This window comes from Polyodon spathula, chromosome 2 (assembly GCF_017654505.1).
Source record: "Polyodon spathula isolate WHYD16114869_AA chromosome 2, ASM1765450v1, whole genome shotgun sequence".
NCBI lineage: Eukaryota > Metazoa > Chordata > Actinopteri > Acipenseriformes > Polyodontidae > Polyodon > Polyodon spathula.
In genome coordinates this window covers 100,670,966-100,695,451 of record NC_054535.1, presented here as the reverse complement: position 1 = coordinate 100,695,451, position 24,486 = coordinate 100,670,966, and the positions used below count along the sequence as shown (strand labels likewise).

Here is a 24,486-nt window from a genome sequence, read left to right as displayed (position 1 = left end):
TATACACTAACGAGTGACATAGTCATAGTTCTTAACCTCAAAACATTAATAAAATCTGAAAAACCCCAAACCAAATGATTTTACCACAAGTAGAACCATTACATGGCTGACAACATTTCTTAAAACATCCTGTAAAATGGATGTTTATATGAGGTACCATGGTGACTGACACAAAATTGAGGTTGAAAGCAGAAGAGCTTTTTTCTAGAAGAAGCTGAGAACAGTGGAGTGAGGACACAGCAAACCCGTGTCCCTTCAGCAGAGCCAGTGGAATCCCAGTTAGTACACTCTGTTTATCATCTCCATGAGACCCATTGAAAAGCAACTGTATTAGGATCCTACTGGTTACCATGCCAACTACTACAGTGTTGGGGTTGGGGTTGGGGTTGGGGGTTGGGGGTTTGGGGGGGGGGGGGTAAAAGATTAAATTGGATTTATAATATACCTACTTATAATCTGGATGAAGACAACAACCAATTCTAGCATTCAAATAGACTAATTTGTACAAATAACAATGCTGCACTTTAGTGAATATAAAATTCCTTGGTTACATTTGGGAAAGGGATTTTTTTTTTTTACTTAAAAAAATCAAATTGTTTAAAAAAGTGTTCAGTTTTTGCAGTGTTATATAAATGGGAAAAAAAAAAAATCCCAGTAAAATCCTGTACCCAATGCCAATTACACCTAATTTGAAAATATCAGTCGCTGATTTGTAGCTGCTCCGTCAGTGTGTTTTGGTTTTTAAGTGGAAGTCTTGATGCGTTTCTTACTTGGGCCCCTGCTCGCTTTAGCCTTCCTCCTCAGAACTCTCCTGTCCACATTGGGAGGCTCACTCTCTGTCTCGTCCGAGTTGCTCTCGACAGCCTTTTCCTTGGCAGCCGGTGTCGAATCCTGCTCTGGTTGTTCCTCCAGCTCCTCGGCCGGCTCTTTCACTTGGTCCTCGTGTTCCTCCATCTGTGGCTGGAAAGACACGTCTTTGAGTTCCACCAGCAGCAGCGTATCCTGACTCAAGTCCATCGGGGTTTGAAGTTCTACCTGTTCGGCTTCGTTGTCATGGTAACTTTCCTCTGGTTCCTCCGCAGCCACCACAGTTTCAGTAGCTTTCCCAGTTCTCTCTTCTGTTTGCTCTGAGTTCACAGCTCTGTCATGCGCAGTTTCCTCGCAGGGCTCTGCTGCAGTGTCGTCAGGAGATTCCGGGGCAGCCTCTTTGTCCCCCGCAGGCCCCTTGTTCTCTGCTGTCGTCTCTGCGTCTCCCTCTGGGGAGGCAGCTTCCTGCTGTTGTGTCTCCTCAAGAGATTCTACATCCACTTCACCCGCTTCATCCACGTCCCCCTGCAGAATGGAGGTGGAAACCCGTAATTAGTGTCCTAAAAACTGGGTCACCATTTTGATGGCCTTGACTTGTTTAGTATCTTATGTTTGCAAATGGAACCTGTTTCAAAGATAAAATCTGGTGGGCTACCAATCTCTCAGGATTATAACTTCCTAACAAATTGCTGTAACAATTTTTATAACAAGACCTCCCATCAAAGGCACTAAAAAAGGTTTAAAACATCTATACATATAAAAAAAAGGCCATCGTCTGTGGCCTATACTGATGTTTAGTTTTAAATTAATCTTGTTGCTGCTTATTTAAAGTCTAGGCAGTAAGAAACCAGTTAATCTATATTCCAAAGCCTTGTGATTCTGGAAAGTTGTCACACTGGTTACACATCAGGTATCTCATTTCTGAGAGGAAACAGAAGAAAGCTCTATTCAGAGCTCTTGTTAAGGATTCTCCACCTCGTCTTGTGTGTCATCCTGCGCTGGCTCATCTGCAGCCTCCGTGGTCCCTGCCTCCTGCTCCACGCTGTCAGACTGGGCGATCGACGCCCTGTCCGAATGCTCTTTCTCCACCGCCTCCTCAGCCCCTGAAGATGTCTGGGTCAGCTCATCGATCACCTCCCCGTTGACAGGCTCCACGTCAGGCTGCTTTAACAGCTCAGTGTCCTAGAAAAACCCAAGTGTTAGACAGAAAAACTGGTATGAACTACTACTAACCCTAAACTGTTACTGAAGAACAATGATTTTCAACATCAGAAATCATCCAATCCTTTGTTTTTGTACCTCCCCTCATTCCTCCTTTTATGAATTTACTTAGGGCTTATGGACTTAGTGATCATGAAAATAGACAAAGTTACTGGCTACAGTCAGCACACACTGTGAGAGCTTCCCCTACATCCTCAAGTCTGACCTAAACTTACTCCGTTTCTGGCCCCTGCGCGGTGAATTTTTAGTGTGTGCAATAATGTCCACTGAGACAATCAAACTACCAGTAAGTGAACTTGAACCTCATTCTGCTTCAAGATGAGCTGGATCTAACTGCACCCTGACAGCTGGAAAGGAAAGGTGCTCTCCCAACACAGTCATGTCTTAAAATGCTCTTGTTTTACACACTCCTTTATTATTCCTATTTAACAATATATACAGTATTTAAATAGCAGCTGCTTTTCACCAACTCAATGAATACCCAGTAAACCACTGGTTCAAAAGTCATGCTCTGACCGCTTGTGGAATGGATGTCAGCTTTTACCGTAGATTTACAGATCACACAATTTAGTACAATCAAGCCAGCTTGATATCACACTGCTTATTATTATTACATTGAAACATCCTGGCCACACTATAATGGGAGTCAGTGGAAACAAGCTCCTGATAATTTCACTTTGGTTAATGTCACACTTTGCTTAGTATCACTGAAATGTAACAGTCGTACAATTAATTTTCACCCCACTTAATATCCCTTCACAATGCCTGCATCTACTGTCCTGTATTTTGACACGTTCAGTATACAATGTCCTTGACAGCCTTGTGGTCACAGGATCACCCAGCTTGACTCGTGGAGATCACAAGTGTGTGTTCACTGTTTTTTTGACCATTACACATTAAAATTAAAAAGTCGCTGAAATGATTGCTTTATCCAAGAAAGTAGAGAGAAAAAAAACAAATAAACTCTTGTTTTCACATTTTCTTTGCACCCGTCAACGATCTCATTGATTCTTAAAATTAGGAATGCAAATCTGAGAGCCCAGCACAGCTACCTCAATTGGCTTCTACCACTGAAAGAAAGCATACCGGACAGTATGAAGAGCTAGAAGAGAACTCTAATTCCTTATTGTCACAGTGCATGCTCAGTCCCTTTGCAGGGATATAAAATGGGTTGTCAGAAGGTGTGTTTTAGTCTCAGCCCCTCACCAGCTCCTCCTCCTCTCTCTTTGCTTCCTCCAGTGTCTCCTCAGGTTCTGCCTCAGGTTGGTCTCGTTGAGGTTCCTCAGCTTCCTCTTCTGGTTCCTCCACAGGGGTTTCTCCTGCAGCTTCCACGGGTTCAGAGCTTTAAGTAGTAAAAAACAAGACAGAAACCCTGTATGAGCAATTCCTCCACTGCAGTATACAGCTTCTTAACCATAACTTGAACCAAAAGATGTGTACAGCTGTGAGACATTCAACCTTCTGGACTGTCTGGGCTGTCAGCCATCCTGTACAATAAAAAAAAAAAAAAACATTGCACACCTGTGTATGGGTCTTATTCTAACTTTTGTTAACACCATATTAAAATATACAATTGTCTTTCAGGTAGGGAGAGCTTAGGTTTGCAGGGCAATCCTCGGTTCACCGCGCACTAGCGACCACTGTAGCTCACAAGGCATCTGCAGGTCTGCAGTGGCGCCATTCAGATCTGTGTTGTCCTCTGGCACTATAGGTCTGGTGCCTTCGCTGTGTTTCCCGAGTTGCCAGGGGGTTGCAATGGATTAATAACAACACAACTGCTGATTCTAAACTGGGGCGAAAACATCATTGGTAACGACTAAAAAAAAAAAAAAAGTTATCTGCAATACATCTTCGAAGAGGTTGCTAGGTCCCAGTCACTTACTGTAAGCCCCCTTCTACACACAATCGCCAAGAAACTCAAACGTATTAATTTAAAAAAATTTAATTGATTGAGGATAAACAGTACACATGTTTGTATGGCGGAATATCAGCATGATGTCCTATAACTATATTATATACTGGTTTATTATTAATACACAAGTTAAAAACCCAGCCTAATCATATCCACTAATGCCACACAGGTCTTATACTTGGAAACGGCTGTCTCTTAGCCTCCTGACAGCTATTTTTATTAAAAAAAAATAAAAAACCTCTCAATCAAAACACCTCAGCTAGTCCTGAACAAACGCTTGCTACCTGATAGTTCTGTCTGGAGGTGTTGGCTGTGGAGTGCTTATTTCAGCCTCCTCCTCCTCCTCCTCCTCCTCTTCCTCTTCTCTTAATCTCTTCCGCCTGTAGTGACTGCTCCTGGTGCGCGTTGAGACAGACGTGTTTCCAGAATCTGCAAACAAGGACGAAGCCGTTTAGAATCCAAACACTCATACTCATGAGGCTGTAACGCAAGACAGAACTTTTAAGAAACATTAGGTCCCATCCCATTGGAACCTTTTAGCAGCAACTACACTTACAATTTCATTAACAATGTGCTGTATATCTCACACTCAGAATGTCAACGACAAAGAATTCTACATGTTTAAACCACAACAGAATCTACATACACAGCTTATGATCATAGCAGCCTTTCCTCTGTTTTTATATTTAGATTGAATGGCTTATAATATGTTTCTAAGACAGGTATTCGGTGGCTGCCTCTAATAAAGTTTACAGTGAACTTTCTCCTGCACTCTTTGCATGCCAGAGCCTAACAAAGCAAAGACTGCGCTTGAGAAATGCACTCTCATCTTGATTGGAGGCAGCCACACCTAGAAACACACAGAGTAGGTTTTGACCCATTCATTGATCTGTAATGAATTCATTCATTGAAATGTTGTTCTACCAGACTTTGCTCCTTATAGTTTTTCCTCAGAATCTATAAGTGTTTGAAGTTACAGAACAGTTAAATAACTTAGGATACTTAATTGTTTTCAAAACTGTAGGGCACTTTGTAAAAAGCTTGTAAGAAATGAAACAGTAATTTGAGCTGACTAGTGTTATTTTCTGTGTTACAGGTTGGTATATGCCTGGTAAACATTTTTGGAATATTAAAAAAATTGTTTTACAGGTTCAACAAGAACTTTTAAATTACTCCTGCCTGGTTCTGTACAAAAACATGTCAAACAGATTGGAAATCTCAAATCTACACAAGCTTTTGGGCCAACAAAAAAAATACTTGCGTTCTAAAACAATCTCTGTATTGTTCATCTGTTCTTCATCCTTTGCTGGTTCTACCTAGAAAGTTAAAGTTACAGCAAATGAACATGTATTTACTGATAAGCTGTATTACTAAGCTAAAGGAACACTTTACCCCAAGCTTGGGGTTTGATAAAGCAAAGTTGCCTCAAACTAGGTCTCCCGGTCTCCTGGAACCAGGTTTCAAGTCACTGTTCCTGAAAAGTGGCTTTGTGTTCCCTCAGCTTTATACTGTCAAGATTACAGGTGACATTAACAACAAACAAAATAGAATCAAAAGAAATCCACTGAAAGATGATTTTTAGTTTATACTGAATTGGTTCTGAATTGCTTCCTAGTTTTGTAAATAGGTTTAAATTAAAGAGGTTTTATCTGTGCAGTTATAGAACAAACGTACCAGTTCTATGTAAGATTGTGATTTTGATACATTGAGTATGACAGTGTTCTTATTGAAGGTGTTATTCTTTAAAGAATTACAGAACACCCTGCAGTGTTAGCAACAAACATGTCTGTATCACACCAGTATATTTTTAAACATATTCTTTTTGCTTGGATTTCTAGTCACACATCATGGATCTAGATCTAGATGATTTCAAGGTAATTAATTGTGTTAAATATATTCCTGCCTGTGGCAGGAATGCTTTGCAGGGGTGACGTCAGAACCAGGAACAGAAACCAAAACACGCTTGCTGGCAGTGTAAACTGAGCCGTGGCGATTAGTTTATTTATTAAATAATAATACAAACAAAAGATTTCCTTCTCTTTCCTCCTCTCTCCCGTTCTCCACTCACGAACACACAACCCCGAGTGAGTGAAAACATGCTGTTTTTATGCAGCTGTACCGAGACTCGATTGCTAATCAATCATTCAATTGGAGTCTCTGTACATACAACATAAAACATTTAATAAACATAAAGGAGTGGGGCGCTCCGCAACACTGCCATACGGAGATCTTAGATTAAAGCAAAAGTTTGATTGATTAAATGGCATTGGATTATATTAAGTGTGTATACATTTGATATACGATTTATTGTGAATGTACATGTTGTTTGTAATCGTAAATCAGTATCTGAAATGCGTGCTTGCTTTCGCTTGTTATAGATATCCGCATGCCCCTGACATGTTGTGCCAATGAGTGCTGATGTTTTACACAAAAAAAAATAGAAAATGTTGTAGTGTTATAGAAAACTGTAAGGCTTGCAGTTTCATGAATATCAAACCTTTATTTAATTATTTAAATAACTCATGAGCAAAAGAGTTGTACATTTTTAATAAAACTGAATTCCTACTTACATTTTAGATCATCTAAAGTTGCAATAAGAGCTGCACATAAACTAACCCACCTTGTCAGAGTTCTGCTGTGTTTCTGCTTCCATGCGCTCTTCAGATTCGACAGGTTTACTCTCGGCTACAGCCTGAGGCAAAGACGCTTCTCTCACAGCTTGGTATGTTTCTTAAAAGATATCAGAGAAAGCAGCAATAAACATAAAATAGTAAAAAGACCCTATAATAGAACCGGTTTCAGTCATTAATGGTCACAATTATGGGTTGATCGGGAGGGTTGAAAGTCCCAAACAAATCAAATCACACACCTCTTAAACCTACACACGTTATAAAGTTAGAAGCAATCTTGCCTTTCAGTGCCTGGGCTTGGATTCTGCTAGATACGTGGACTCTCTGGAACAAGCCTCCGATTCCTTCAACTTCCCAAAGCAGGTCCTGGTCTCCTGGGTACTTGTCCAGGTATTGCGCACACACTAAGGAGACAAGGACACAGAGGATGCAACTTCTTAAATATCAGGAAGATCTGCAAGTCTACAGCTCCTCTCAGTAACCTGCGCTGAAGAATGCCCTGATGATTTGGATTTATTGGGCGAGCCATACACAATAGAGGGGCATTACAAAAGTACCATTCATTGATACAGTAGCGCTCCTGACCCCTCTTAACCCAGGCCAGCTTTACCTTTGTACATGGCAGGCGAAAGCGGGTATCTCAAGCCCAGAGCGTCCTCTGTAAAGCAGTCGACGAAATCTTCCAGAATCTGTAAGCCATGTCCCTTGCCACGGTGCTGCTTCCTCAGGAATATGGAGTCCAGGACTGGGAGCTGGTAGCACTGGGTGAGGAAGCTGCTGCACAGGCTTCCTGCATTACACAAAACATGGGCAGACAGACAGATAGAGTAGAGAGGACCTGTGATACACCGGAACCCCATTCCCATTCCCTCTGGGTATGTTTCAAACAGATAGAGTAGAGAGGACCTGTGATACACTGGAACCCCATTCCCATTCCCTCTGGGTATGTGTCAAACAGATAGAGTAGAGAGGACCTGTGATACACTGGAACCCCATTCCCATTCCCTCTGGGTATGTGTCAAACAGATAGAGTAGAGAGGACCTGTGATACACTGGAACCCCATTCCCATTCCCTCTGGGTATGTGTCAAGAGAAGCTATGTAAAGATAAGGCCCTTTGGCTGACCTAGCCTTCATTGAATGCACCACAGAAAGATAAAGAGTCGTTAGAAAATGTAATTGGAAGCTACATTCTCTTTGAGTGTCTGTTTAGTTTTTTCTAGGAATGCACAAAATAAAGGAAAAAATATCCTCTGTCAGGAAGCACAGTTCAATGTGTTTCTCATAAAAGTTTTTAAACTGAATGCCAGCACATTTCCAAAATACCAAGATTTATTACATTGTGGGCTTTGTAATCTGTAACATCAAAAGCCTAACTTTTTTTTTTTGTTTGTTTGTTTTACATAACGAACAAAAAAATTAAATTGTGTTTATTTTACTCTGCCAAATTTTTTTTTTTTTCTGGCTTCAAAACTGAAACTTTCTCTTTTGTTTTTCCACAATTACCTGTGTGAAGCACACTTCATTGCGTGATGCGCTAGACCACTTAATAATATCTTTCATTCAAGTGTTTGCACAGGGCAGTGCTGTCAATTTCAGCCTAATTAAACACAGTTCCACTCCTCCAGTGCTTCCTGCAATCACATCCGTTACCTTCAGGTTTGACTGAATAAAATCCAACAGCCTCTCCGTCCTTCCACAGAATTTTAGCAAAATCACTTTCACTGTGACAAAGAAAAGGAACTTGGCTTGTGCTCATTTCTTGGGTTCTGTAAACAATGCGATTGAGTACATACAGAACTATCCTCTCCCCCAGTGATCTCACCTACAAACACACAAAACAATAAAGAGCTGTATTAGCACCAGGAACCGACAGGAAAGCCTGTCTTCATTGCAACCTACTACAATATTCTCCGGATATGAAAGGGATTCTTATTGTTTCTTACACAGCTGTTCCTTCCTCTATTTCACGTTCTGTTTAAGATGCAGGAGTTGCAGCTAGATTAGTTTATGCTGGGAGAAACGTTGGAACAATACAGTGTGAAAGAAGACCTAAATGTGAAACCAAAACCAAAGAAAACCTGCCACTTAGGGCTGCTCTTGGCCCATAAACTATTACCAATGTAAACAGCATACAACCTGCTGAGTATACAAATACCCCCTACCAAGCACCGCAACCTTTGGATGGGGGTATTTCTAAGTGTGTACTAACGCCAGTTATTTTGCCAGATTGAAACATTTTCAACACAACTGAATAAGGAAAAGTGAAACATCCTGGCCTCTGTGGACCAGCTAAGATACCCATATTTACCTTCACCAGTCCGTTTCGAGAGGGGACTGAGGTTTTTAGGATATCTTCTACAGCCCACCACTGCTCAGCCAAATACAGGGCAGCAGCTGGGAATATAAGAACAGGGGATCGGCAGCGCATTCAGAGAAACTAAAACAAATACAGCAGATTTATTTACCACAGATTTAATCAGCATGGAATAGACACGTTTCAGACACAACATTGTAAACTGAAGGCACTGCTAATAGTGAGTTGGGCGCTAAGGCCAGCAAGGAAGGCACTGATTGGACATAATGAGACAGCAAGGTCTTTAAAATGCTTCACTAACTTAGGGATGAAACCTGCTTCTACCAGCCCTCTATCGAGGATGCGCATTTGATACATTACAGTATACATGCCAGGGATGCCATCTACACTGCAAAATCTGTCATATGAGGGACATACTATTTACTGAAATGTGCACGATATATACATTAGGAGTTTCTAGTGTGTTGTCCAGTCCTTGAACACGCTTGTGGAGATACAAAGGGAAAGGTATTAACCAAACATTTTACCTGTGAATTGGTCCTCTGGTGCAAATAGAGCCAAGACTTTGTGCTTCAGATCGGCTCCGTACAGAGGCACATAGCCAACAGAGGAAAGTCTCAGGGGAATCTGTGAATTACAATAAGGGTATTGTCAGCCTAGGCAGCACAAGAAACCACACAGGAATACAAATCAACAGTTAAGTGTTTACAGTTCAGTCTTGTAACTCTAAATGGTAATTACAGTGGTGACTATCATTAAATCAGCTGCACGTCATTATTAGTCCTGCCACCAGATGGCAAAAGTATTTGTATGTATTAAACAAAACAGCAGGGAGTGCTGTGGACCTCAAGACCAAGCTGAATGCCAGGGCTTCCCAACCCTGGTCCTGGGGACCCCCTGTGTCTGCTGGTTTTCATTCCAACTGCGCTCTCAATTACTTCACTAAACCCTTAACTGAACAAATAATTTGCGTAATTAGAATTAAAACAGCTGTAGACACATGGGGTCCCCAGGACCAGGGTTGGGAACAATTACTCTATGCTATTGTTTCCTAAACAAACGTGAACAATGAGATACACAGCATCCATTTCAGCTTATTAACAGAGGTGGGGCTCGACAGACAGTCTTCTTGTAAAAACTGAAAACTGTACACCATCTCCCCTGCTTTTGTGTGTGTCTTTACTCTTTAGACTTTTAATAAAATATGTCATTTGCTTTTACCCGTGAACAAAAAAAATCTTCCGTTTACATTGGACAAGACCCAAGCTCATGTTTCTGTATATCTGCCTTTCCTGGTTTGAGCTTGCATGGGGAATCCTAAGTACTGGGACTGAACTCCCTTGCTCAGAATCAGATAGAGAGAAACAATGATAATAACTCTATTGTTAATCTGTGGTGCAGGTACACAGCTGAATATGATGTCATCTGCTTTCTACTGAGACTCGCACAAGAGCAGACAATGCTGTGTCTAATTCACTGAAGCGCATTTTCATTGAAACACCTTTTCAGTGGCCTAAGCGGTACTTACAAGCATGCAAACTGTGCACCAGAGTGTGCTAACTTGTCCATAACTACAATTCATGAGGTAGCAATAAACCGACGGGGAGAGGACCTCAGCTCCTGCCTGAGACACATCGATGATGCTAGAATGTGGTAAGAACGGCGAGAGGAATTACAGAACTTCACCCAAAAATGTAATGCATAAAAACATCTCCTTCAAATGTGTACCATCTTAGCACAGACTCTCTGAAAGACATTGGAAAGGGCACCGTTTACGAGTGTGTGTTTAGGTTATTAGATAAAAGATTTTAAATACATTGCTTATTTTGTTAAATACAGCATTTTCAAAGAAAGTGTACTTGGTACTTAATGGGTTAAGTAATGTTTACTCGCTTCTGTTCTTAAGTTAACAGAAGTACTAAAAATAAGACTTTTGTGAAGCCTTTGCCATGGAGTAAAGAAACTATAATGCCTCCTCTCATTAAGAATACATTTACTGGATACACAATCCTCCCTTGAAAGTGCCTCTCATCTCCATTCCAACGCTACTGCTTTCAGCTGAGCAGTCAATTCCTGCATTGCTCAGATTGTACCTTCATGCGGTGAAGGGACCCAGAGCTTGTGTCTCTGTGTCTCTGTCCTGCAATGGCTTAGCTTTCACTGCTCAGTCTCGTCTGCCTGTGCCACTCAATCACAGAGCTATCGCACGCACAGCTGCTTTGAGAATTGACAGTCCATTCACTTCTCCAGCAAGCTTTCTTGACGAGGCTCGCAGGAGTTCCCTAAGCTAAAGCTTGGAACCGCTTACACATAAGTTTGTGTTTGACATTGTAGAAAAATAAACTGGGTGAAGGTCATCAGTTCAACACAGACACACAATATGCTTACAGCAGTGCTCCTTGATTTTCTTGGCCATGGGCATATCTGTGTACTGGTCATAAGGTGGAGGGCATGATCATGCCTCTCTTCTGACATTAAGCTACTATTTATTCCAAAAGGTGACATGAAAGGAAATGAAGATACAGATGCACCCAGTGGTTGAGAGTACACAGCAGTAGATAACAATGACTCCAGGTGCCCTAACAGTACATATTTCAGATTAAATCAGCTTCTGACAACATTCTGATCTATGAGCACCACTGGCTTAAACAGTATTCTGTCATCTGTGTCAATAAATGTTACAGTATACAGTGACAGTAAAAGAAAGTGTTACAGTTTACAGTGATATTAAAAGAAAGTTGTACATATTTTGGACATTGTATCAAACAGTGAACATTTTTGTGAGCATCAAAGACTGGGTTGTTTGTATCCGAATACAGTGAAGCGCCCTACTGTACCAAACCAGAACAGGTCCTGGGAACAGTACTGGTGTTGTTACTTGAATATAAACTGCAATGTTCAGCAAAACTCTGCTACAATCTGTTCAGCTTTATTTCCAAGGACACATGAGTACAAATATGAAACAATGATGCAAAAATAGATATTGTAAGAATATGCACTGCACTTAGGGCAGCAACTGGAAGTTTTCTTTTAAAACCTACAACCAGTTGTTCTCTTTAACGAGGTTACAAAACTCGAACCAAAGAATGCGGTAATATTGTTCAAGATCTCTTTAGCACGGACACGTTTTTTGTTTCTGTAACATTAAGATCTTTGAAGATACATCCCAATGTTTTATATCCTTCTCATTCAAGTACTGTATGTCTCATAATATAATATATAGTAGACTCTGACATCGGTGTGATACAGACATCTGAAACGGATTTGTATCAGATTGTATCAGATGGAAATTACGTCACAATCTGCTTTGCTGTTTAATTAACCTTATTTAACTTGTAGGGTGCTGGGTAAAACCCAAGCTGATTTTCACCCACTCAAGGTCAGAGCAGCCAATAAGATCTGTTCTTTTGTGGCTGGATGTCAGCGTGTATTGTCCAGCACCATACGATATTCTATATATATATTTCTACTGCCGTCTCAGCTGACATGAATAGCAACAGTAAAAGTACTCAGTTAGGGCAGGACACAGCCCTGGGAAGCCTCTTACCTTTCTTCGGCTGGGCAGAGTGAAGTACTGTGGGTTGTTGGGGTCGCTGTACAGAAGGTCAGACATGTAGTCCTCAGCTGAGTGCTCCAGGTCTTCATGACTGAAGTCTGTCAGTAAATCCACAGGGAATTCCATCCCTGTTCAACACAAAGCATTTGGGTTATAGTCCCTGCAGTGGAGGTCTCATGAATATTTATAAAACATTGACATTGTGTGATTTCAATCAACCAATCAAACAGTAACTCAATCAACCAACCAACCAATCAATCAATCAATCAAATCAACCAACCAACCAACCAACCACCCATCCATCCATCCATCCATCCATCCATCCAATCAATCAATCAATCAATCAACCAACCAACCACCCACCCATCCAATCAATCAATCAAAACACTGCCTATTACATGAGTGTCGACATCTTATGAATGATCAAGTTTTTCAGTGAAATAAATCCAGAGAAGGCTTTATAGATTCCTTTAAACTTTGAAAAAGGCCCAGTGTGACTATTAGTGTGAATTGTGCTCAGTAATTGTCCCAGATAATTTAAAGTTAGTTCTTTGGATGAAAAATGTGAAATGTCTCATTTTTCCAGCACGATCCCCAGGTCACGCGGTCAAACAGGTGCAAATAGTTCAGCTCTTTCTCCAGTTACAGGAGCGTTGAGACAAATGTTCTGTACCAGGCTTCTGCAGTGCTGGCTAATTTTTTCCCCTGACCTTTGTGGCTTTAAATGTTTTGTAAAGATATGAAGTCTGGCAAATGGTGTAAACGGTACACATAGAACTGAAGACGAAGAGAAAATAAAAAGGAAGAAGCTGAATATGTAAGATTTATAACACAAACTGAGACTCCAAGAAAAGCATTAGTGATCATGACATATCCAAACAGTCTGACACACCTGAAGCATTACTCAAAGTATCCCCTACTCATCTCCCCTAGGCAGCACACGCTTTTCAAATTACCTTAAGGGAACCCTCACTTTCTCCAACAAACGCACACACATAAAAATGCCCCCCCCCACCCCCACCCTAACGTTTGAGCCAGTACTGTACCTTGTGCTCTATAAAAGTCACACACAATCTCTAATCAGGAATAGAAACCTGTGAGATGGTAAGGGACTGTGAATATGCCATGAAATACTCAGCCTGATTCTGTGCAAGTTATGCTATGTGTGGCTGAATCTAATTAAGTGCGTGCATGCAATGGTGCGAGTCCTAATAAGCAGACTTGCAGGCGTTATCCTATGGTTCTGTGCACAAATGACACTGCAGACATTGTTCTGTCAGAACAACATCAGCAGCAAGAGATTTAGAATGGAAACAGAAGTAATAATGATACATCTGCAATGCTTTCTTGTTTTAATAGGAATCGTGAACAGGTTTGTCAAAAAAGTTTTTTCATTGCAGTTTAGTCAAGTAAGCAAAAATTTTGTAGCAATAGCTAGGGCTAATTAGACTGGATAAATGTAAGCATTGCATCTAGAATCCTGTGAAGCCCATGATGTAATACAAGTCTACTTTCATTGTCACAGTTTACAAAATGTGTTTTCTTACTCCAGACGTGGTGCAAATCGTCTAGAAAAAAAAAGTTCTTAATAAAAACTACCGGACCTTGACACAAGTCTTGTTTCTTAGTGAGTTGTCGTCTTGATCAAAGAGTACAGAGAATGGTCTGCTGTGGATTTTAAGCAGTGATGCACATTTACATGCAGTGTGTTCTCCAGTTTAATATCTCATTGACTGACGCTTCTCTGATTGGTTCTTATACAATCTGCCAGTCTGGGGTGTTAGGCAACACTTTCTGTTCCCCAAATGTGAAAACACATTTTGGACAGCTTTCAGCTGCTTACACATCATTTCTGAACAACTGGTTGTTTTACTCAGAAGTAACTAGAGAGTTTTTCTGTCTGTCAAAAGAATGCAAAACTAAAATCAATTAGTCAGTGTGAGGCGAGAGTGTATTAAATGGAATGTCCAGACAGTAATTTATTTGTACAGAAATAAAATAATTATTTTTTATTATCTATACACAACAAAATAATTAAATAACAAAAGAAAACAAAATGGTGTGAGGGAAGGAGTGCAGGGGTGAAATCCAAAACAGATCGTGATAACTCGTCTTTTATCGTCTTCGTGGTAAACCATACATAAACAAAAAAAGACAAAAGAAATGTTAGTGTTTTTTTTTTTTTAAATCCCGCTGCACCAAACTAGTCTCTCCCTCCACCTGTTACTCCTCCTATTTTACTTTCGGACCAACCCCGAACACAGTAGTACGTTCCCTTTAGTATGTAATGTCCCGCCTCTGTAGTCAGTGGAACACCAATCCCCAACTGACAAGTGTCCTTATCCTTCACTTGACTCCAGTGGCTGGAATTTACATACTCGTACTTCCACCCCTCACCAAGGTGCCGCCCCTCAAAAGATAACTTTTGCCCTGGTCACGAGATCTTGGTAAGGGAAGTCCCGAGTTGGTTTGATGCCATCTACTGTCGGGAGGCTGAATCACAGACCGAAATCCCTTTGACTCATCACAGTCAGTTACATTTTTTAAGTCAATTAGTAAATTAGCCTTTCTCTTCAGAAGCTAATGTTTGAATTGTTTTTTCAATCAATGACGCTTTCAAACCTTTGTAATGATCTGGTAATGATTCATGGGTTTATATGAGAAGTACTCCCTAGCAGTACTTAGCGCTCACAAGCAATTCCTCTGGATAAACAGACTGGCCTGGACCGACTCACTCCGGGCACTGAGCAACTAATCTGAATAAACAGACTGGCCTGGAGCCTCTCACTCCGGGCACTGAGCAATTCCTCTGGATAAACAGACTGGCCTGGCATGTCTCACTCCGGGCACTGAGCAATTCCTCTGGATAAACAGACTGGCCTGGCATGTCTCACTCCGGGCACTGAGCAATTCTTCTGGATAAACAGACTGGCCTGGCATGTCTCACTCCGGGCACTGAGCAATTCCTCTGGATAAACAGACTGGCCTGGCGCGTCTCACTCCGGGCACTGAGCAATTCCTCTGGATAAACAGACTGGCCTGGCGCTTCTCACTCCGGGCACTGAGCAATTCCTCTGGATAAACAGACTGGCCTGGCCCTTCTCACTCCGGGCACTGAGCAATTCCTCTGGATAAACAGACTGGCCTGGCATGTCTCACTCCGGGCACTGAGCAATTCCTCTGGATAAACAGACTGGCCTGGCGCGTCTCACTCCGGGCACTGAGCAATTCCTCTGGATAAACAGACTGGCCTGGCGCGTCTCACTCCGGGCACTGAGCAATTCCTCTGGGTAAACAGACTGGCCTGGCGCTTCTCAACCCCGACATTTTCATTAGCACGCAGCAGTAGTTAGCTCTCACCGAGCAAATCTTCTGGATAAACAGACAGTTCTTCAGCGATGTCTTTGTTAAAAGTGTAGTACTGTAGTCTCTTACAATCGGTATGCCTTTTGTTTTAAAACATGCAAACTTAGTGAACTTCTTGAACTAACACAATCGAGTATACTAGTGCTGTACTTCAAACTCTACATTACGTCTGGTTAAAATTACTCCTGTATAATGAGTGCCTTTAGGGTAGGAAAGGACGCCACCTTATTAAATCAATCACACGTTTCTGTTCACTAAATCACACCACAGTGGTCTTGCATTTCTCTGAAGTACCTCCCCCGCTCCCTTCCACCCCAGCTCTCTTGCCATTACAGTTTCAGTGAGGAGCTGTTTCTCCTAAGTACAGTATAGGTTGTTTCTGTGGGAATGCAATTCCATATGAATTCATTATTAGCCCTTTTTTCAGATTGTAAAAACCAACCAATAACGTTATGAAACCTCAAATAAACAACTCATTAAACTTGGTAGTAGTCTGAAGTTGCTTGTTAGTCGTTTCAGACACACTAATGACGATTTGAAGTAAACAGGGTTAAGAATCTAGTTTTTCTAAAAAATAACGTGCCCAGGGTTACTCTTGACTACCAAAGTAAAACTGCTGTATTTAAGCTACTCTCTCTGGCTGAGTGCAGTCTTAGTTAGGAAACGCTGAACAGGGTCACTCAGCTCCCTGCTGTTCTTTCACCAATAATCCAGGGGCCACACTGGGGAGGAGGCCAGGGAAGGGAATGCCAATTTTTTTCATTTGGATCAAAATAACATTTAATTTTTATTTTTTTATATAAAATCCTTAATCAGAACTAATGCACGCTTAGGGCCAGGATTGAATTTCAGTGTAGAACTATAATGCACTCTTAGAACCAGGATTGCATTGCAGTGTCTATAATTAAAATGCACTCTTATTGTCTCCACGAAACGAACAAGCACTTCATTCAAAATTATGAAATTTACTTTCAACTGCACATCCGGCTTTCACTCTGTGATCGAAATACGCATGCGACAGCGAGCGGTGTGAAAAGATAACAAGTGACGAAATATCCTTGCCATGAACATGTAGCCTCAAAGAGAACAGGAGAGAAGAATAATTAACATGAATCAGTACAGAGAACACAAATAATAAACTTGTTATGTTTACTTTTACTTTCTTTTTTTCATTTTTGTTTATTATTCTTTCTTCAGTTCATTCGAGCCGGAAACTGTGCATCACCCAGCATTTCACCAGGAGCCGCACTTGAAGTGCCCCAGCTGTACATACGGCCGCGATGGTATTACAATGTGAACTTATACACAGAGGTACAGTGATCCATTGCAGCACTACAGTGCAATGCCGTAACCTATCAGTACCCTTGTGCAGCTCAGTGAAAGATTCCACTCCAGAGTCCAGGCAGTGACGACTCCACACAGTGACGAGTCCAGACAGTGACAAGTCTAGGCTGGGTCCTTGCCTCTATAGTTCAGTAACTTGGGAACATTCATTGCTTATGTTCGGCAGGTGAAGAGGAATGGAGGTTCCCTATTGATCTTCAGTAAGAGGCGACATTAAAATTGGGCATTTCAGAAAGAATGAAATGGATTTAGAAAAAAAGAATTATAGGGACAAAACTGAAACAAAAATAAAATAATTTGTACACATTGAAATAAATATACACAGGGAGGTGTGTGAATTCAAAGGGGTTGTATTTCCCACAATGGTGCTGTTCGTTCTGACAGTGAGCAGCTGAGCTGGTCAGTCAGCTGTGTCTCCTGTGACTGCACAACAACCGTCACAATGAATCTGTCTGTACAGCAAGGCAGCAGCAGCAGGCTGTGATTGGTCAGGACATGCTGGGTAGAACCACCCTGGAGCAAAACAGAAAAAAACAGACAGCCGTGTGGACAGGGTAGTGAAATCCAGAGATGGAGAGAGATAAGAATGAGTATATATACCCACCTGGTGCTCGTAAGTCCTTCCTACTTTGCAGTCAGGTTCCACTGGGCGACACGTCATCCGGCGCGACTAGGATCTAGTTTGACTCCTGATTAAGTTAGTGCTTGTACAACTGAAAAATACAGTCACTGCTGGCTGGGACTGAGGAGGCTGCCATAGGTGTTTCTTTATACTGAAGTGTGGCTTAGAAGGGTATTGACATGGAGGATAGTGAGGATCCCTGTCTACAGTAAGGACGTGAAAAGATGTCAGTAAGAGGAAAAGATAAACTAAACGTATCTCACAGGCGCTGAAGAGCAAGCTCAAGCATGCTTCAGTTATTGAAGCTTGTGCACATTCGCTCACACCAGCAATGTTTAGCCTTAAAATAAATAAACCATTGCAATACTTTCAGAGATTTCATTTGCTACGATGAAAGACGCACATTCTTGTACAGATGCTCAATGGATGCCAGAGCTCTTAATGCAGTTTGTGTGCCATGATTCACAATTACATTGGGTATATAATAGCAGCATCAAATCAGCTTTGATTGTATATAGTAATGCATGCGTTTCATTAGGGAATGCAACATAAAACACTGGGCTGGCTGCAAAGCCCTGGTCTCGTGTGTATTCTGGGTCCTTCTGTCTCTCCAAAATTGAAAAATAGCATTAGAGCAGATCTCTCTTACTGTACATATATTATATATTATATATATTGCATTTATATAGTGCTTTTTATACAAAAGTATGACAAAGCACTGTATAGTACACAGCAGAAAAAAACAACAAACCACAATACATATGTATAGCATGTCACACATACAACTTCCAGACCATTTACACATAATAATACAAAAGCAGTAATTTTAAAGTTACATTAAAACCCACTAAGATAAGAAAGCCATTTTATAAAAAGTGTGTTTTTAGTCTTGACTTGAAAACTGTAACAGTCCCAGCTTCCCTGACAAACGAAGGCAGAGCATCCCATAATTTAGGAGCTCTACAAGAAAAAGCCCTACTTCCTTCTGTGTTGCTTTTGTTGACCCTAGGAGTAACCAGCAGCCTCGCGTCCTGTGATCTCAGAGTGCAGACTGGAAGGTACAGGGTCAGTAATCCTGCATTAACTAGGTGCTAATCCATTCACGGCCTTGTAAGTTTAAAGCAAAATCTTAAAATAAATTCTGTACTGCACAGAATTGCCAGCGTAAAGGGGTCAAAACAGGGGAAATATGTTCACTTTTCCTGGTTTTAGTGAGAATTCTAGCAGCATTTTGGGACACCAGAAAAAAGTGCATTACAATAATCAATTGCAGATGAAACAAAGGCATGCATTAGTTGTTGTCCACCTCTGAGTTTTCACTGTCCCTGGAGCAGAATGCCAAACAAGCATTCCACAGTTAGTGTACAAAAGAATACTGTATGGCACACCCAATGGAACCAAGGATAGCACTGGGGTTGTTCAAGCTTCTTATATGACCACAGTGGCTTTTAATAAGATTCTGTGATTTTTAGGCAGTTATGATGTATAGTTTGCATTGCAGTTTTGCTGCTACCTGACTTTAAATTAGAAAGCCTATCCCTCACTCAGTCTGATTGTAAATACTGTGATACTCAAAACATGGGACACTGTTAAAAATGTCATTGGAATGTTCCATTGTGACTTGCCATGGACTTGTTGATTGCAAGAGCTCTGTCTAGAGTTAGTATTAATGGAGAAGCACACCATGCTTTAATAACAAACACAGCATTCAAAACCATTACCTCTGTGTAAACTGGTCAAAAACTGAATGCTGTTTTTGCTGTTATTTGTTTAACCCCATATGTCGCTCTTCTATAGCTCTTACATTATAGTTGATGGACACAATGGAAATCTCCCTTAAGAAAATGGAGTGTTTTTTTTTTTTTTTTTTTTTTTTTTTTTTTAGAAATGTTCCTTTTCTATTTAAGCAGGCCATAGCATGTCAATGCATGCACTATTCAAGAATATTCAGAAAAGTTCAATTCAGATTCCTGGATCATCCACATTTCTTTAATCCCCTCACGTAGTATTTTACACCTTGTTTCATAAAAACAAAACAGGTTAAACCAGATTTTGTATTACTCTTTTGGTAACTGCCTCAGGTCCATACATTATGAATTTGTATTTGCCACTACAGAGTTTAAGACACGATGAACAAATATATTCATTGCTGCTGTAGTGTTTGCAGGTGAGACAATAACAGCAAGACAACACAGCAAACATTCAGCAAAGTGAAATCTGTCCAAAGAACCAAAATATCATTACACAAAGTACCTCTTACAAACACAGCTGGTCTCAACACACTCAATTAACACTCATCTCAGATCGGGACTACAGTCAAATAAACTTTAAAACCATCTGCTTACACATGTCTGCTCTCCACAGGAACGGCAGCCCGTATGCATGCTGCTAAAGGGTGCATGTGCTCAGAAAGGAAGGATTACACTTAATCCAGCTGTTCTTGCATGAGGTGCAAGGGTGGAACTGGACACCTCGTAAAATAAGAGCATGCTTCATGCTGTCTAGAGCAGAAGAAATCCCATCTGGGAAGCCTGACCTCCTCCACATGTGTTTCTAATACACTACACAGTGAGGGCCATTCTCCACTCATAGGGTTGACGCGCCAGGCATCCCGCTAGCTTCCTGCTAGTTGTGTTCTGGTACCATTCAAAGGGTTTTGTTCCTTTCTGAATATTTTCCCTTGCAGTTGTTGCTCAGTGTTCTTAAGGCTTTAAAAGTTTCAACACTTAAACAGTAAACAAAAATACAAATCTTTTCACCAGTATAGTATTTTACTAAACTTTTAACCTTACACTGCTTCATGGGAATCTTGTTTTGATTCTCACATTTTGCATTGTAATCCACTGTATGTGAAGCATTTTTTTTTTAAGCGATGTAGTTTTCACATCAGTTTCCACACCATCCTGCCCTGTTCTCCTCTCGACCTTCCCCCTGCTCAGTCTTCACTTGTTTTGACACCAGTGTACAAGAATTCCAAGATGAGGCCACTGAAAAGGTGACACTAGCTCCTCTCTGAAAGCACAGTGGTGACAAAGACATTATACTGGGCTTCCACTCTTCTGATTGATAAAATATTACTGTACATACTTTCAAAGACATTCTCCAGTTTGTAACCCTTCCTCACCATGTTAACTCCTGTGTATGACTCTGAACACTATGGCACTTTGGGTGTACTTGGCGCATGGTCTTTGTTTTTATTTGCATATTTTATCATGTGCATTTAGTAAGTGTCATGCCAAGCTGCACTGAACTAGCCATCTTTGTACTGTCAAACACTGCTGCAAGCGCAGGCACTATGGGTTGCTGCTGGAACCATCTGAACGCTTTGCCACTCTTGTCTGCTTCGGAGCAATCAACTAATTAGGAAGCAATTTTGCAGAAATTATTACTTTCAGGATTTCAGTCAAACTATATTTCCTTATCTGATTTGTACAACTGAAGTGTCAGAATGTGTGCGTGCAGAAAGTAGTTGCAATACATGCATGTAGTCATATGATCCACCAGATCAAATGCCCACGTAGTTGTGTGCAACTATTCAGCAACAATTATGGGAGAGCAAAAGTATCTCAGTGACTTCACACAGAATATGCAGCTGTTTCTACTCAAACAATGTGCCACAGGCGAAGGCTGTAATATCCACTCACTATATTTTTGGTCTGTCAATGTAAAATATAATAGAAAAACTATGAAATAAGATTAGAACTGTATGCATGTGTAAACAATAAGAGATACAGAAGTAGAAACAGATGCGCACTTTCAGCTGGGATATGAGTTCAATAACTACGTATTCGGTTCATAAGCTTCCGTTAGTTTAAAAGTAGCCTGCAATAAATTCAAATGCATTCTGAAATATGAAGATTTTAATGATCAAGCCGTCCCACATGCAGTGGGGAATGCTGTGTGTTTACTACAAATACAGAACTTGTCAAATATTTTGAAAGCTGCGATGACATTCAATGTGGCACCAATTTAAAAAAGAAAAAAAAAAAAACAGTTCTTGGGTTAAGATAACATATCAATGTCCCATCTAGGCAAGCTGCTTGTTTGAGGTACCACTGCATTCAGGTCTATAAATATGGTGGGCTATAAATACAGCAGCCTGTAGATTCTCCAGCCCTAGTCCTTTTGCATTGCTAGAAAATGGTTACCATCTCACAGTCCCGCTGTACCACTTAAATGACTTGTACTAAAATTGTTTGTGATAGCAAGATACGGTATGAAGACATGTCGGGCCAATTGCACCAGTGTGGATAAACCACTAATCAAGATTAAATTTCAATCAAAATTTAAACCAGTTTTTCTATTTAATCCTTGTTTAAAATCAACACAAGGTTAAACATTGCTTAATGCAAGACTAACACAAATTCCCAGATTCAAGTCTTTGTTTAATTCGCTTTGGTGCAATCAGCCCTGGCTGGTTTAACTGCTGTGTGCACACAGTTGTACAAGCAAGAGAAGCTTGTACACAAGCTGATTCATTTTCACAGTACTGAATGTATGATCATTATGCTAATGCATCAGTTTGTGCACCACAGCTTAATAATCTTCATGACAATGCTTCCTTACAATACAGTCTTGTTTATTTATCTGAAGTGCGTAATATATAAACAACCTGGAATAGTAAGTGAGCCACAGAAGCGCTTGCTTGTGCAACACTAGTTTGCACTGAATTCCGCAACCCAAAACTGTAGACCTGCTTTCAAGACTCTGCTGCACAATGCACTGCTTTATACACAGGAATAGGAAGGCTGTGGCCATACATAGTATTTATGACAGTGTATGCTCTAACTGGTCTCTCGGGGAAAGTACGGTAGACCATTCACTTTCTGTAGGTCTAATACTTTATAAATTAGTTTTAACATTAGGTAGGCCTCGTTAAACTTATTAAAATGCATTTCACATACAGTAAACGTAGATCTAGAGCTATTTTTCTATTCATATTACTTCTGAATACTTTTCCAAACACACAGTAACCTTTTACAAAGCACTGTGAAAGCACTAAAGGTTAAATAGTCTGTGTATTACTAAACTTCTAAAATAATATATGTCGATTATATAAGCAAATAAAAGGAATACTCTACATCCATTTGCAATGTTTTCATGTACAGTTAAAAGTACAGTATACTATATTACTCCCCACACACACAGTTACTGTAACTGACAAAACTAGGAAGATAGTTTTTACTATTAATAATTTACTTGTAATAAAACTGTTACATGACTGATAAACAGTAACGCCAATCTAAAGAGAAGTTTATTTTGCATAGCAGATTCACAGCATTTCCATAGGCTACCTCTACTTAAATGAGTTCTTATTTTCAGATGCACGTGCTAGAAGTCAACAAAAAGCTGCCGCTTGGATTCAGTTCACATTTAAATGTCTACATATTCACGTGACCAATAAAATAGAATACCTTTTTTTTTCAATACTGTAAATCGTCGCAAGTTCCATATAGTAAATGTTACAATTTAATGTACATTATTGCACACCTGCACCTTACATTTCATGCATTCTTCTCAATTTCGCGAATAGCTGTTTAAGAATTAATGACATACAATAAACCAGGTATTCTGAGTGGCAGGCATGATGTTAACTGTATAATCAGTGAACCACAATATGCTCAAAATCGCGTGTAATCAAAACCAACGGCTGTTTGTATCTCACTGTATCCTCATTAACTTACAGTCCCTCTCACGTGCATTCTCTTGATACCCTTTGCACGCCTGGTACACACCAACCCACTACTAACCCGATATTATTATGGTGTTGACGCTTTCTTTATATACTCACTGGGCCATGCTACCAGTACTGGGTTCACAATCGTTTGCTGATAAGAAAGAAAACTGGCTTTTCCCAATCGTTCTGCAAGCTTGAAAATATCAAACCTCGTTCTGCAGAAGCACATGCTCAATTACACCCACCTTCGCCGTGTCCTGGGCCTCTTCTCGTTTTGTTTCTTCCTGGTGATTTTAATATTTATTTCGGGCTCTGTGCACCACTACCTTGCTGTACTCCGCTGTTAATAATGTCCACTTCTGACGCATACTCACTGTGCATGGCTCCGTGTTAAAGCAGTGCTGCTGTCTCTGGGAATATGCACAGTCATGTTATGCAATAGCGTTCCACTCTGGCAGCATGCTATAACAGCACGTAATGCGTGTATATATACAGTATAGGCAAATGCATCGCGCAGTGTTTTTAAAAGAGAAAAGCGAGGGTTTATCTCCCGATTTAAGCCGGAATATATATATACACACACACTTTTTGTTATTGTTTGTGTGAACTCTAGTTGTCGTCAAAAGTATGCATACCCTCTATTTTCAGCAATGTTATTTCGCAGTGTATTAAGCGGTACAAATACTGTTTGATACACTATACTTACACGGCAATGATTCCTTTTATGAGGGTGTTGAACACTCATTCGTCTACCAAGTGGCAGTTTAAAATCTGTTGAGTTAAAGCACAGGGTATCAATATTTATGACTCCAACTCCATGAAAGTCAATGGAGTTAATTCATAAATATTGGTACCCTGTGCCTTAACTCTGTTAATTCACCATATCTCTCTCTCTCTCTCTCTCTCTCTCTCTCTCTCTCTCTCTCTCTCTCTCTCTCTCTCTCTATATATATATATATATATATATATATATATATATATATATATATATATATATATATATATATATATATATATATAGAGAGAGAGAGAGAG

General features: G+C 40.4%; 1 protein-coding gene across 2 annotated transcripts; it reads right to left on the bottom strand.

Annotated features, from left to right (window-relative positions):
* Nucleotides 1-436: 436 nt before the first annotated feature.
* LOC121305391 (soluble lamin-associated protein of 75 kDa-like) lies at nt 437-23,868 on the bottom strand. 2 transcript variants are annotated; one of them, XM_041237016.1, is made up of 14 exons: nt 23,697-23,868; nt 12,434-12,570; nt 9,414-9,513; nt 8,881-8,966; nt 8,223-8,394; nt 7,181-7,360; nt 6,852-6,974; nt 6,561-6,670; nt 5,202-5,256; nt 4,225-4,369; nt 3,235-3,370; nt 1,783-1,989; nt 1,036-1,332; nt 437-960 (listed from the first exon to the last, which is right to left on the bottom strand). In XM_041237016.1, the coding sequence occupies exons 2-14, from the start codon at nt 12,566-12,568 to the stop codon at nt 742-744; spliced, it is 1,965 nt and encodes a 654-aa protein (XP_041092950.1). In that variant the 5' UTR covers nt 12,569-12,570; nt 23,697-23,868; the 3' UTR covers nt 437-741. The 2 variants fall into 2 exon arrangements, with proteins under 2 accessions (XP_041092950.1, XP_041092941.1); XM_041237007.1 differs by having other exon boundaries at nt 437-1,332; nt 23,697-23,867.
* Between the last annotated feature and the right edge of the window lie 618 nt (nt 23,869-24,486).

Coding starts and splice junctions, on each gene's coding strand:
- LOC121305391 (XM_041237007.1), bottom strand. CDS start 12,568: ATGGAATTCCCTGTGGATTTACTGACAGACTTCAGTCATGAAGACCTG. Junction 6,671..6,851: donor CCAAGCCCAGGCACTGAAAG/GCAAGATTGCTT, acceptor ATATCTTTTAAG/AAACATACCAAGCTGTGAGA. Junction 5,257..6,560: donor CACAGCAGAACTCTGACAAG/GTGGGTTAGTTT, acceptor TTAACTTTCTAG/GTAGAACCAGCAAAGGATGA.